Below are 14,018 nucleotides of genomic sequence, written 5' to 3' on the forward strand. Positions count from 1 at the left end.
CGCTCACAGGAGCCCTCAAGCTAGATATATTACTACGAGCCTTGCTGCTTTGCAAGTTGAGGAGAAGAATGATGATACTTGGCAAGAAGCATCGCGGGTCGTACCTAATCCAGATCTTGGAACATCCACCCAAGCAAGAGAGGAACTGCCCAATTTGTCCTGACCAGGCCCCACTGCGCCCTCGCGTACCTGACGAGCCGGCGGCTTTGGACGCCAGGACCACCCACCCGAGAGGCCAGACGGATCTCAACTGGCTGGCGCTGGCATGGGCGCGGAGTGGCCCTTGACTTCCTAGTAAATACTTGTACTTACCTCTTCGTACTGGGAACGAGCACAGGGAAACAGCTAATTACGGGACCCTCTTCGACCCCTAGCTAGACAGACACTCGCCAAACCCGCCAAACCCGCTCCCGGACAGCCAGACCAGCCCAATAACCAACATTCGGCCCCCTTCTTTCGCGACCGCCAACCTTTGTCGTCCCGCGCCTCGACCTGCTCTGGCCTCGTCTCTTACTTGTCGCAGACTGCAAATCTGCCTATTTTGCCTTGCTCATCCCGGGCGATTGCCACACGCCCTCGCACGAGACCGCTGTCCTCGTCTGGCCAGAGCGCAAATCACGGGGTTGGTCGCCTTGTTGCTCTATCCGCCCCCCCCCCCTCCCCTCCTCCTCGTCCTCCTCCACCAGCACCCCTCCCGAACCAAACACTGCACGAATACCGACAATGGGACGCAAACCCGCCCCTCAGCCGTTGCCGCTCTCTGAGGCCACAGCTCCGGCTGAACCAGACCAGCCATCTGGCGGATCTCTACGGCTCACCTCCCCAGCAGATTCGACCAGGTCGCCAAGGTCCCCACGTTCGCCCTTCCGCCTGACACAGAAGAGAGCACAAAGCGCCGGGGGCAAGCAGCCTCTGCACGTAGCCGACCTTGTACAGCAGCAGCCCGAAGAAGACTACCCGCCCATCTCAGCGACCTTGCAGGAGCCCTTTGACCAACCCACTTACCATCCCAGCGGACAACAACCACCGCTGCACCAACAACAGCACCAGTCTCAGCCCCAGCACCAGCACCAGCACGACGACCGCGGCCAGGGTCGTGGTACCCCTTCTGGCCACCGCAATCACAACCAGCGTCACAACGACGAAAAGGCCTCCAAGTCAGGCTTCTTCTTCAGCTTTGGCAAGTCGTCCAAGTCCGCCGAGAGACTGCAGCCTCAGCCTCATTCGGATTCGAGGAACGAGATCATGTCCAGAGGCACTGATCGTCCAGGAGTCAATAGACAGAACTCCAAGCAGTCAGGTACGTACAGCATGCACACTCCTGCTCATCATCATCTCTTGTCAAGTCATTCTGCTCTCGTCAGCCTTGGCGGTTTTTTTCTATATAAGCACCATTAACTCGTATTCCTTCAGCAGAGTACTCTGTACCAGAGCAACCCCTACAAAAACCCATGCCTACATATCCATCCAAATCAGAGGTATCATTGGCTTCGTCCGCCGAGTTCGAGCCGAGCTCCAACGCGGGCAACAGAAAGGACAAGTCTAAAGGATTCAGATTTGGCCGCACTGGATCCATCCGAGACGCAGACACTGCCGGATCTCTAGACACGGCGCCAGCCAAGCTCATCGAACCGCCGGAGCGGGCGCAGACCGTCGCCGCCCTCAAAACAGCCCCAGTCGCCCAGCACGACCGCTCCTTTAGGGAGATGATGTCTTCCTCTGCTAGGAATCACTCTGCCGACCGGGCCCATGCTCGTGATACGCCGGGAAGAGACGGCCACAGGGATCGGGACCATGTCCGAGGCCAGCCCTCCTCTCTTCGGGAGAATGGCGGCTCGGCATTCTTCAGCGGTCTCAAGAGCTCCTCTAGCAAGGCGGCCGACATGATCAGCAAGGGCCTCTTTGGCAAGAACTCGAGGAGTGGGAGTACGACGGAGAGAGAGCCCGTCGTCGACGATGAGCATTACGTCTTGAAAGTGATCAACTTGCCCCTTGTGGAACAAACTCGCCGCACTCGTATTTCAAAGAGGTTAGAGGATTCTCGGGACAAGACCGAGTTCTGGATGCCAGCATTCCCCTGGAGGGCCATCGACTACCTCAACTACAAGGGCACAGACGTGGAAGGCTTGTATCGAGTGCCGGGCAGCGGTCCGCAGATCAAAAAGTGGCAGAGAAAGTTTGATGAGGGTAAGCCGTTGTCCTTACTTTTCTACTCCCCATCTTCTGCTGTACACATTTACTGACCATTTTCTCCTAGAATACGATGTTGACTTGTTCGAACAAGACGATCTGTATGACATCAACATCATTGGCTCCATGCTCAAAGCGTGGCTCAGAGAGCTGCCGGATGAACTCTTCCCCAAGGCGGCACAGGAGCGTGTTGCACGTGAGTGCGCCGGTGCTGAAAAGGTACCCCAGCTCTTGATTGACGAGCTGTCCAACCTGTCGCCCTTCAATTACTACCTCTTGTTTGCCATCACCTGCCATCTGAGCCTGTTGCTGGCACACTCGGACAAGAACAAGATGGACTTTCGCAACCTGTGCATCTGCTTCCAGCCTTGCATGAAGATTGACGCCTTCTCATTCAAATTCCTTGTCTGTGACTGGCGCGAATGCTGGAAGGGCTGCAAGAACGAGGCCAAGTTCATCGAGGAGGAGTATATGCTGTTTGACCAGCCACCACCTCAAGGAATTGCGGCGCCTCGTGCGCACGAGGAGGAAGAAGGCGTACCGGAGGATCGCAACGTCTCGTCGTCTGGCAGCAGCAAGCAGTCGAATCAGAGCGGTGGGGAAGCCGGCAAGGCCCGCCTCAAGAAGAAGACGCACGCCCCCGAGAATGCCAGTGTGGCCTCGGCCTCGACCATCTCGACAAATCTGACGATCGACAGCCGGCAAGAGACCACTACGCCAAGAAGATCAAACGATCTACGGCCGCTGTCGCCCATCAAGCCCTTGTCACCTCTTGGCTTCTAGAATCGGCCTTGCGCTCGGTGAGGCAGACTTTTACGGACCTGACCACTCCCACTCTGCTCCCATACCGCCCTTGTGAACGGACTCGGAACGGCGCGCCATCTCCTGGCCCTCGACTCCCTACACGCTACGACACCATGACTTTACGTTCTTGACGACGCTCTATATCGACATTCATAACCTCTTGTTTCCTTTTGTCGCGCAATTTTGAGATCCCTAGCTAGCTGTCTCTCTTTTAGCGTGTTGGCGGAGACATATGATACCTCTGGCATCTGCATAACTTTTCACTCCTGTCGTTTTTTTATACCCCGAAGGCATGAGAAATGCCACTGTTTCAGCGAGTTTTGGACACGAAAAAATTGAGATCGAGTTGGTTTATTGAGCAGTCTCCCAGACCCTCTGTACTATATCGTCTGTGACTTGGATCATCCGCAGTGCGTTGATGAAGTTTGCGCGGTTCGTGTCTGTGCATCATGGCATTCTCGTTTGAAGTAGGTTTTGTTGATAGGAGCTCAATGTCAATCCAGGGCTGTGCAACAGAAATACGATGCAATCGTACACCGGGCCTTCATGAGTATCAAAAAGCACAATATAGGTGGCGGGCAAGAGGCGATGGTGAGTACTTGAATGCCGTTGACTTTTCTACAAGAGCAAGACGGCAACTAAACATGATCAGGCGAGCTTCTCCGGCTCAGCCCACGTAACCAACCCAAACTCCAGATCGCAAGACCATGAACGCCGGAGGCCATGAAACACAGACGAGAGATGGCAACCGCCAGAATATGAGGCCCTTATGCAACTCATTTCTCCCCGCTCCGCAGGTTTTTCCTCATCTTCCTCTCGTTCCGCTTGATCCTCTCCTTCCTCTCCCTGCGGCTGTCTCCGCGCACGGTGGTACCCTCCTTGCGCTGGGCCTCCTTCTCCGGGTCGAGCTCGATCAGCCAGTCGTTCTCGACGCCCTTGTTGGCGCCCTTGTACCCCCACTTGCGCTCCCACTCGCCCTTCTCCTTGTTGTACTGCAGGTTCTTGCGCTGCTCGCGCGTCTTGGGCTTGATGCCCTTCTTGGCGGCGAACTGCTGCCACTTGGTCAGGGGCTTGGGCTGGGGCACGGGCTTCTCGCGCGGCAGGGGCGTCGTGGGCTGGGGCAGGGAGAGCAGGACGCCGGCCTCGGTGGACTGGATGGGGCAGGTGGTCAGGAGCTGGTTGATCTGTAGCGTGTTGTTAGTTCATGATGTCACGTTTAGAGGGGGTGCGTGGAGTAGCGGAGGGGAGGAAAAAAGCATACGAGTGCTTGTGCGCCATCGCGGGCAGTCTCTGCGAGTGAGGACTCGAGGTTGGCGGAGTCGAGCTCGAGCGGGTTGCTGTCATTGGCGAGGAGCAGGCCTAGATCGAATGTATACGGCGTGGGCTTGTTGACCGCCACGGGCAGCTTTGGCCTGGATTTGGGCAGAGACATAGTGATGTGCTTTTGGTTGGATTGTAGCCCTTGCGGCGTTCTGTCGTCTTGAAAGATCGTGGTCGGTCGGTCGCTGGAGTCCTGTCTTCGCCGTCTGTGCTGGTGCAGCCAATCTGAAATTTAGGCGGTCTCGAGGTGCAGAATTCGAAATGCGGGACACCAGACCAAGAATGAGCCGGCCGAATGTCGCACCGCTTTGCCAGACTGGAGAGGAAAATCGGGTCTGGCGCATCGACTGATCCCATTGGAGCAACGGTCCTGCGAACCCGACAACCCCTGCCCAAACGCTAAGAAGGTCAGCAAATAATTCTGTGAGCTGCTTTGGCAACATCGCGTGCTGCAAAGAGGCCGGACATTCCCCAGAGCAATTGGCCGCGCAATATGAGATAGCATCCCTACGACGTACAGGCTACCCGTACTGAAAAGCCTTTGCATCACCACGATGGCTTCCGCCAACTGCTGGAAGTGCCTCCTGAGGCCTTCCAGCGGCCTCCCTGTCGCCCGCCTAGCAGCTCCGACACCCATCATCGCCTTCACCACGGCGCCCTTCTCGACGTCTGCCATGCTCAGCGCGAAGGGCCCGCCCAAGAAGCTTGCCGCCAAGGACTCTGCCAAGGGCCATATCAGGGCCGGGAAGCGCATGAGGCTGGGCAAGTTCAAGAAGAAGAAGGAGGTCGACCGTGGCAAGCCCCCTGGACCGGGCGAGCGCAAGGCCTTCCGGAAACGCATACAGCTCAGCAACAACAACGCCCTCGCCGTACCGGACCTGCAGCCTCTGACAAAGGAGGCCATGGCAGACCGCCAGGCCGCCGGTGCCGTCCTGGCCGTGCCGGATGCCGCCGTGGACCAGCTGAGAACGCTCGACGCTTTCAAGCCGACCCAGTGCTGGGGTCTCTTCCGGCAGCCGAGCGTGTTGCTGCGATCCGAGACCGTAGATCTGGTGCAAAAGATGCAGCAGGCTGCCGGAAACAAGGAGGCTCTGCGACTGGTAGTGACGGGAGATCGCATCTCGGGCAAGAGCATGCTCATGCTGCAGGCCATGGCCAATGGCCTCCTCAACGACTGGGTGGTCATCAACATCCCCGAAGGTAGGACACCTGCGAGTCCCGTGCCACTTCACGTAAGAATACTGACCCAGCTGCAGCCCAGGAATTGACGACGGCGAGCACCGAGTACAGCCCCCTCTCCAACTCCAACCCCGTGCAATATCTCCAACCAGTCTACACCTTCAAGCTCCTCCAGGCGATACGCAACGCCAACGAAAAGGTGCTCTCGTCGCTCAAGACGGTCAATGAGCACCCGAACCTGCAGATGCACGTCCCCTCCGGCAGCAGCCTCTTTACCCTGGCCTCCGCCGCCAGGGAGGCCGACCAGGCCTGGGCCGTCTTCCAGGCGCTCTGGGCCGAGCTCACGGAGAAGGACGCCGGCCGGCCCCCCGTCATGGTGGCCTTGGACGGCCTCGCGCACATCATGAAGGTCAGCGACTACCGCAACGCTGCCTTTGAGCCGATCCACTCGCACGACCTCGCCCTCGTGCGCATGTACGTCGACCTCCTGACGGGCGCCACCAAGTTGCCCAACGGCGGCGCCGTGCTCGCCGCCACGAGCCGCGGCAACAGCCCCACGACCGCCTCCATGGAGCTCGCGCTCGCGCGCCGCCAGGCGGCTCAGCAGGGCAAGGAGGTGCCGCCCGCGGACCCCTACTTCAAGGGCTACGACGAGCGGGTCGAGGCCGCGCTGAGCAACGTCGAGGTCATGGGGCTCCAGGGCGTCAACAAGGCCGAGGCGAGGTCGCTCATGGAGTACTGGGCCGCCAGCGGCCTGCTGAGGGCCAAGGTGGACGAGAAGGCGGTCACCGGCACGTGGAGCGTCAGCGGCAACGGCGTCGTCGGCGAGATGGAGAGGGCGGCGCTGCTGAACATGCGGCTGTGAGATGTGTTCGCGGCGGGTCCACCTGCGTGTACTATTGTATGTTTAAAATTAGCAGCCCTCTATATCATCGTGTAACTTGTAAAATCAATACATATTTGTCACATCTACTGCATGTTCTGATAAATGCCGATACATCACACAATCACAATCACAGTGCCCTGACTTGGAGCAAAGTCTTGGAAAGATTACTGTATTCTTTGGAAACCTCTACCTCCCGTTCGCTTTGTCTTTAAGAAAGCTCATCTCATGCCGATACCTGCCCTGCCAAACGCCATATACCCATAAAAATCGCAAGCAAGCAAGAGCCAGTACATCAAGGTCCGATCTCATCCGCATTCATCACGCAACGCGCCCTACCCGGTCATACATGTGTTTTTCAAAAGTCAATCTCGTCCTCATCACCGTTATTAGCAGTAACAAAGGTCAGCCTCGTGCCGTTGCCAGATGTTTGCCAGACCTGTGGTTCGTCGAGTCAGCAAGAAAAGATCCAAAATGCACAAGATGAACACAAAAGAAGGAAGGAGAATGCTTACATCAAGAGAGGTGTACTCGTCCAAGGCCGTCAGCCACTGGTCCTCGGTGAAGCCCTTGGCGATGACGCGCTCCTTGACCTTCCTCAGGCTCAGCTCCACGCCGTACTGGTCCTCCTCCTCGTCCTCGTCATCGCCCGCGTCGTCGGCCCGGCACGCGCCCGTGTCGGCGAGCGCCTTGACGAGGTTGTAGATCCTGCTGCTGGCGTTGAGCGCCCTGCGGCCGCCGGCGGCGCCCTGCTCGGCGGCCAGGCTCTCCTTGCTGGCCTCGATGAGGCGCAGCGCCTCGTCGACGTCGTCCTGGACGACCGCGTCGGAGAAGCGCAGGCGCGCGAGCGCCTGGGCCAGGCGCACGACGCCGAGCAGGGTGCGGGGCGTCGTGTGCGTGAACTGCTTGCCCTTGCGCTCGGCGCGCTTCTGGCTGTCGCGCATGCGCACGTACGTCTTGATGAGGTAGTCGGAGACGCCCTCGGGCACGACGGGCCGGAAGGTGCGCGCCTGCGCGACGTAGGAGCGGACCTCGTGCGGGGAGAAGATGACGTCGGCGCCCGCGCCGCCGCCCAGGTCCGGGTGCCGGCTGTGCATGTGCACGTAGGCGACGTGCTTGGCGAGCTGGGCGTCGGTGTCGCGCGAGGGCGTGTCGAGCAGCAGGAAGAGGACGTCGAAGCGGGAGAGCAGGGCGGCGGGCAGGTTGATGTTCTCGACGGGCGAGATGCGCGGGTTGTAGCGGCCGTAGACCGGGTTGGCCGCGGCCAGGATCGAGGTGCGCGCGTTGAGCGTCGTCGAGATGCCGGCCTTGCTGATGCTGATGGTCTGCTGCTCCATGACCTCGTGGATGGCCGTGCGGTCGTTGTCGTCCATCTTGTCGAACTCGTCGATGCAGCAGATGCCGTTGTCGGCCAGGACGAGGGCGCCGCCCTCCAGGATCATCTCGTCGGTGACCGGGTCGCGCATGACGGCGGCCGTCAGACCGACGCCACTGCTGCCGCGGCCGGAGGTGTAGACGCCACGGGGCGCGACCTTGGAGATGTACTTGAGCAGCTGCGACTTTGCCACACCGGGGTCACCCATGAGGCAGATGTTGATGTCGCCACGGATCTTCATGCCGTCGCCCATCTGCTTGGTGACACCGCCGACGAGGAGCAGGAGCAGGGCCTTCTTGACATCGAGGTGGCCAAAGATCTCGGGCGCGATCGACTTGGCCAGGTACTCGTAGACGTGGCCCGACTGGCGGAACTGGTCGATCCTCCTCACGAGCTGGGGATCGATAGTCATCTGCTCGTAGGCCTTCTTGTGCTGCAGGATGTGGTGCGCCTCGAGGTAGGTGTCGGTGAGGAGGCCGGCGCGCATGGCCTGGAAGCCGGTGTACGGTGTCGGCAGGAAGATGCCGGCGATGTCGACCACGTCACCCGGGTTGATCCTGCGAACGGAACTACCGTAGCAGAGAACGGTCAGGGTTCTGGGAATCTGGCCGATAGGCACCTGCTCAGCGAGCTCCTGGATCTTGACCTCCTGGAAGGGCAGGAACTTGGAAGCCCTCGACGAGGGGTTGAGCTGGCCCTTGGACTGGTTGGCCTTGCAGTCCTTGGACGGGCAGACCGCCAACGGGGTAAACTGCTTGTCGGAGACGGGCTGGAAGATCTCGCAGCCGCAGCTCTCGCAGGTGTAGGCGCTGACCTGGGTGATGGGCTTGACGTCCGTCACCCTGGTGGCAATGCCGCGGACGGTGATGAGATGGCCCAGGTGGTCGCCGCGGACCTGCCGGACGGCCAAGGCCTTGCCGGCCTTGTCGCCGACTGCGGTCCTGGGCTTGAAGACCAGGGTGTATCGCCGCGTGAGCTCGGCAGGGAAGGTGTCCTCCATTATGGTGGGGTTCACCATGGTCTCGGCGGCTTCGGCCAGCTCCTGGTTGCGAACCCGGCGCCGGGCCATGAGCACGTCGAGGACATCGTCCTTGAACGTGATGTCGGCATCCGGCTCGGGCATGGACTTGTCGACTGCCCTCGACATGATCTCGACATAGTGCTTGGTGTTGGTCTCGATGGACTGGGTGAGCTGCATGTTTTCGTTCAGGTCTTCCTCAAACTGCACAGACAGACATGGTTAGCACGAATTGTCCTCGCAGGGGATGCGAAACTGCACTACATACTGCTGCGAGGTCGTCCAGCTCGATGCACACTTCGTCAATCTTGCGGTTGGCGAGCTGTTGCAGCATGTCTCGGTACTTGTGCTGCGGGGCTCTACGCCGAGCCTTCTCCTGCATCCGGCGCTGGTGAGCCTCGTCATCCTCGTCCATAAAGTCGTACTCGTCGCTTAAATCATCCTCGTCGATGTTGATGTTGCCGAGCGCCTGGGTGATGGCCTGCTCCGGGGTGGTCTTGAAGACCTGGAGGAAGTGTTCGAAGGCGGCTACAGCACGCGTGTCAGCTCAGATCCGTACAACAGAGACACCATTCAGCGGGACGACCTCGCACTCACCTAATTGCGCTTCGTAGTTGATGTTGGTTCTGTACGTGAGGAGCGCCATGTCTGCTCTTGTTATCGCACCGTGTGCCTCCCTTGCGCTTGATGATGGGTATGGCGAAGCAGACGGGAGATTGACGAAAAGAAGAAACAGCGAAAGAAACAGAATCCAACCTTGCCTCTGGTCGCTCAGCTGTTGTTCTTGCGATCCATTAAAAGAGTGTGCAATAAAGAAAGGCTTGTCAATGCTGGAGGGAGGCTGGTAGTGGAGGGCGCCAGGGCCAGGGGTGGTGCAGTAAATCGCGAACCCACACGCGACATGGGCGCTAGGAACGCGTCTTCTCGCGTTTAATTGATTTTTTGAGCGCCCCTCCAGTCGCCCCCGGGTGTGGCTGTTAGCAGCAGTGGATGCTGGAGCTTCTTCAATTGACAGCACGAGCCACACACAGCCCGCCCTGGAGCACTGTGGCACAAATCCCAAATCCTCGCTGGCGCATTGGCTCGCGCCGCCGACAAATGCGTCAGAGCCTCGGCACATGCTCCAAATTACCCCGGTTCACGACCACTGCTCCTCCTGCTCAAGCTGTCCCCGATTTGGTCGGTCGCTGCACAATCCCCCACACAGCATGTGTTTTTGCGACATTGTCATAATATTCTTCCTTCTCCGCATCCGCATACGGGATTTGTAGCTCTGGTCCGTTTTCATTCATTCTTCCACTACGGCACCACGGTATCACGGCACCATGGCACCAAGAAAGGCGCCTTCGGCCAGTGCCGAGATCTCTCTGGTGCACCTGAAGAACTGCCTCGTCAACCTGCCGGCATCGCTGGTGTCGTTGCTGGTAAACGTCAACACCGTACGTATCTTGCTTCCCGTCGCGCATGCAATTTTTTGCCCTTCGATTGACTGACTATCTTGTTGCTTAGCCCGCGCAAAATGTCGTCGTCGAGCTTAGTTTCCGGGGTGCTGCCGTGTCCAACGGCGCATCCGCCGACTCCGGTCCGACGAAATCCGCGCAACGATCCGTATTCCTGGGCTGGACCGGTATGCCGAGCAAGAAGAAGCTGGTGCCCCTGATCCACCGTGACGGGTTCTCCGGGTCAAGAGGAGGAGTCAAGGAGCAAGAGGTGGCGCTCGTCGAGATCGACCCGGTCCTGGCAGAGACGCTCGGCCTGCACGATGGGCAGAAGGTCACGGCCATTGTCCACGTCGACCCGCCCTTGGTGCACACAATAAACATTGAGCCCGTCACGCCCGAGGCATGGGAGATCATCGAGCTGCACGCAAACTTTCTTGAGCTTAACATGCAGCACCAAGTGCGCGCCGTGCCCAACCCCGCCTACGTTCTGCCCGCTGGGGCCGGGTCAAACACACATCCTCTGACGCTGCATCTATCACCCACATCTACTGCCAATGTCAATGTGGTATCCCTGGAGCCGGCATTGCCTTCAGACGCGCCGTTTGCCAAGATCGCCCCCGACGCCGAGGTCATTGTCGCGCCCAAGGTACGGTCAAAGCCGAGCAGGGGCAGCCGGGAGAGCCGAAGTGTCGCCAGCACATCTAAGAAGAGCGGCAAGAGCACACCAAGCACGGTCAGGCGGAAGAGCGGTCGGGAAGAGCGCAAGCCGGCTCTTTTCCTCCGTGGTGTCTCACGGACGTACCTCGATGACTATTTCGACGACGAGACGGGCGCAGAAGACCTAACCGTGTGGGTCGACCGAGACCAGCTCTTCTCTCAAGACTTTCGTGGTGTCAAGTGGGTGACGGCAAACATTCTGCGGCCGACACACATGCCTGCCAAGGCAGACGCGCAAAAGCAGGTCAATGGGGATGGCGCCGCGCCCCCGGTGGAGGTGGCGACTAGGGTCGTAGCCCAGTTGCGCGCCTGGGACGATCCTCCGAGTGGCCAATTGACAGCCCTATCGGCACCGCTGTGCGCGGCGCTTGGGTGCCATCACATGGTTGGTGGTGTGGTCAAGCTAGAACCAGCATCGGCGCCGCTACAGCGCGGCTCGGTGCAGAAGCTCAAGATCTTCCCCTTTCAGGACGAGCATGCCAGCCAGCCGGTGGGCTTCCGATTCGGGGGCGAGTCAAAGGCAGAGCGCGAAGAGTCGGCTAAGAGGATCAAGCACATTTATGCCGGAAAAGCATCAAAGGGACTGCTGCAAGGGCCACTGACCGACGGGCAGGTGCTTGGGGTTCACGACGGAATGGATGCCCCATACGGCTGGGCGGGAGGCATCCTGCGGTTCGATCCGCCACCCAAGGCCGTGCAAGGCGTCAAAAGTCCCGGCCATTGGATCGCCGCACAAGATCATCAAGTGGCCATCGAGGTCCAGGCGCCCATACCCCGCCTCTCCTCGCACGCCGACGCGCAGTCCCATGGTCTCTCCAAGGCTGGCGATATCCTCGTCGGCATTGATGCCCTGTTAGCTGAGCTTGAATCGCATCTCTCACACCTTTCTTCCGTCCTCCTAACCGGCGCCCAAGGCGCTGGCAAGACTTCTGTGGCACAGGACCTGGCGAACCGGCTGAGACGCGACCAGCTCTTCCACACGACCTATTTCCCGTGCCGAAAGCTCGTCAACGACGAGAGTAGGATCACCAACATCAAAGAGACACTAAACAAGCTCTTCATGGAGGCAAGCTGGGGTGCAAGGCTCGGCGGGAAGGCTGTCGTCATTCTGGATGACCTGGACCGTTTGTGTCCCGTCGAAACGGAGCTACAGGTAGGCAATGAGAATGGGCGGAGCCGGCAGATCAGCGAGGCTATCTCGTCCATTGTGCGGCAGTACTGCGGCAGAGACAGCAACGTGGTGCTCCTCGCCACGGCGCAGGGCAAAGAATCCCTTCACAATGTCATTGTGGGCGGACACGTCGTGCGCGAGATCGTGGCGCTCAAAGCCCCCGACAAGGAGGCGAGGCGCAAGGTGATGGAGGCTATCGCACAGCAGAACTCGGTGCCCGCTCAGGACAGGTTCAACAGGCCTCCGACCAGCGATGGCGGGAGCCGGCCGACAACGGCCGACGGGAGTGCACGAAGTGAGGATGGTGCATGGATGGACGGCGCTAGCCAGGCGAGCAGGCACTACTCTGCTCCCGAGACTACCGGGTTCGTGCTGCAGGACGACCTCGACTTCCTAGACATTGCCGGGCAGACCGACGGCTACATGCCTGGAGACCTCAACCTTCTAGTCGCCCGCGCACGCAACGAGGCGCTCATGCGCTCGGTGACCGAGTCTCCACTGGACGACGGCTCTGGCTCGGTCGAGCTGGCGCGCGTAGACTTTGATAATGCGCTCAAGGGCTTCACGCCCGCGTCCCTGAGAAACGTAACGCTGCAGAGCTCGACGACGACCTTCTCGTCTATCGGCGGCCTGCAGGAGACGCGCCGCGTCCTCCTCGAGACGCTCGAGTACCCGACCAAGTACGCACCCATCTTTGCGAAGTGCCCCCTCCGCCTGCGGTCGGGCCTGCTCCTCTACGGCTACCCGGGCTGCGGGAAGACCCTGCTCGCCAGCGCCGTGGCGGGCGAGTGCGGCCTCAACTTCATCAGCGTCAAGGGCCCGGAGATCCTGAACAAGTACATCGGCGCGTCGGAGAAGAGCGTCCGCGACCTGTTCGAGCGCGCGCAGGCGGCTAAACCGTGCGTGCTGTTCTTTGACGAGTTCGACTCGATCGCGCCCAAGCGCGGGCACGACTCGACGGGCGTGACGGACCGCGTGGTCAACCAGCTCCTCACGCAGATGGACGGCGCCGAGGGCCTCTCAGGTGTCTACGTGCTAGCCGCTACCTCCCGCCCGGACCTCATCGACCCGGCGCTGCTGCGGCCGGGGCGGCTGGACAAGTCGCTGCTCTGCGACTTCCCGGGGGTCGAGGACCGGCTCGACATCATCAAGGCGCTGGCCAAGAAGGCCAAGCTCAGCGACGACTTCCTCAGCTCCGAGGACGACCTTCTGGAGCTGGCCCGCCGGACGGAGGGCTTCTCGGGCGCGGACCTGCAGGCGCTCGTGTCCAACGCCCAGCTCGAGGCGATCCACGACGTGCTCGATGGGCCCGACCAGGCCAGTTCGGCCACCGCGAGCGGCCGCCGTGGAGGAGGAGCGGGCGCGAGGAAGACCGCATCGTCCCTTGCTGCGGCGACCAGGAAGTTTGTGCAGTTCCGCTACGGCGGCGGCGGCGGCGGCGACGACGAGGCGGACGGCGCCAAGCCCAAGTCCGTTCAGCTCGCGGAGCAGGCGGCCATCGCGGCCAAGCTCAAGAGCATTAAGGTGGCGAGGCAGCGCAGCAAGGCCCTGAAGGGGGGCGGCGGCGACGAGCACCGCGGCGGCGCTGACGGCGCCCAGGCTGAGCACAAGGAGGTCGTCATCGGGTGGAAGCACTTTGTCAAGGCGCTCGAGGGCACGCGGGCGAGCATCAGCGTGCAGGAGCGCGCGCGGCTGGAGAGGATCTACCGCGAGTTCGTGGTCGGGCGCAGCGGGGAGATGAAGGACGGGCAGGGGAGCATGGAGATTGGGGGCCGCAGCAGCCTCATGTGAGCAGAGCGGATGAGGACTCGTGTTGGCCCTTTGTCTTGTTGTATTACTCTGCATGAACTCTCTGTATAACATAGCATAGACATAAGAAAAAAGAGCGAGATGTAGTGTTTTGAGCCCTTCTATATAGT

General features: G+C 60.2%; 5 protein-coding genes across 5 annotated transcripts; 3 read left to right on the forward strand and 2 right to left on the reverse strand.

Annotated features, from left to right (window-relative positions):
* Positions 1–723: 723 nt before the first annotated feature.
* E0L32_003721 (uncharacterized protein) lies at positions 724–2,973 on the forward strand (the record flags this gene model as incomplete). Its single annotated transcript, XM_031138053.1, has 3 exons — positions 724–1,300; positions 1,414–2,187; positions 2,258–2,973. 3 exons carry the CDS (start codon positions 724–726, stop codon positions 2,971–2,973), a joined length of 2,067 nt encoding a protein of 688 aa, XP_030998138.1.
* A 797-nt stretch (positions 2,974–3,770) lies between these two features.
* E0L32_003722 (uncharacterized protein) lies at positions 3,771–4,426 on the reverse strand (the record flags this gene model as incomplete). The annotated part of the gene is made up of 2 exons (XM_031138054.1): positions 3,771–4,178; positions 4,256–4,426. 2 exons carry the CDS (start codon positions 4,424–4,426, stop codon positions 3,771–3,773), a joined length of 579 nt encoding a protein of 192 aa, XP_030998139.1.
* Positions 4,427–4,868: 442 nt separating this feature from the next.
* Positions 4,869–6,358, forward strand: E0L32_003723 (uncharacterized protein; the record flags this gene model as incomplete). Its single annotated transcript, XM_031138055.1, has 2 exons — positions 4,869–5,514; positions 5,571–6,358. 2 exons carry the CDS (start codon positions 4,869–4,871, stop codon positions 6,356–6,358), a joined length of 1,434 nt encoding a protein of 477 aa, XP_030998140.1.
* A 376-nt stretch (positions 6,359–6,734) lies between these two features.
* On the reverse strand, positions 6,735–9,415 carry E0L32_003724 (mini-chromosome maintenance complex protein 7; the record flags this gene model as incomplete). Its single annotated transcript, XM_031138056.1, has 4 exons — positions 6,735–6,815; positions 6,892–8,973; positions 9,038–9,297; positions 9,367–9,415. 4 exons carry the CDS (start codon positions 9,413–9,415, stop codon positions 6,735–6,737), a joined length of 2,472 nt encoding a protein of 823 aa, XP_030998141.1.
* Positions 9,416–10,094: 679 nt separating this feature from the next.
* Positions 10,095–13,890, forward strand: E0L32_003725 (uncharacterized protein; the record flags this gene model as incomplete). The annotated part of the gene is made up of 2 exons (XM_031138057.1): positions 10,095–10,208; positions 10,279–13,890. 2 exons carry the CDS (start codon positions 10,095–10,097, stop codon positions 13,888–13,890), a joined length of 3,726 nt encoding a protein of 1,241 aa, XP_030998142.1.
* Positions 13,891–14,018: the final 128 nt, after the last annotated feature.

Source organism: Thyridium curvatum (genome assembly GCF_004353045.1).
Source record: "Thyridium curvatum strain D216 chromosome Unknown NODE_17_length_530222_cov_84.051745, whole genome shotgun sequence".
Taxonomy (NCBI): Eukaryota; Fungi; Ascomycota; class Sordariomycetes; order Thyridiales; family Thyridiaceae; genus Thyridium; species Thyridium curvatum.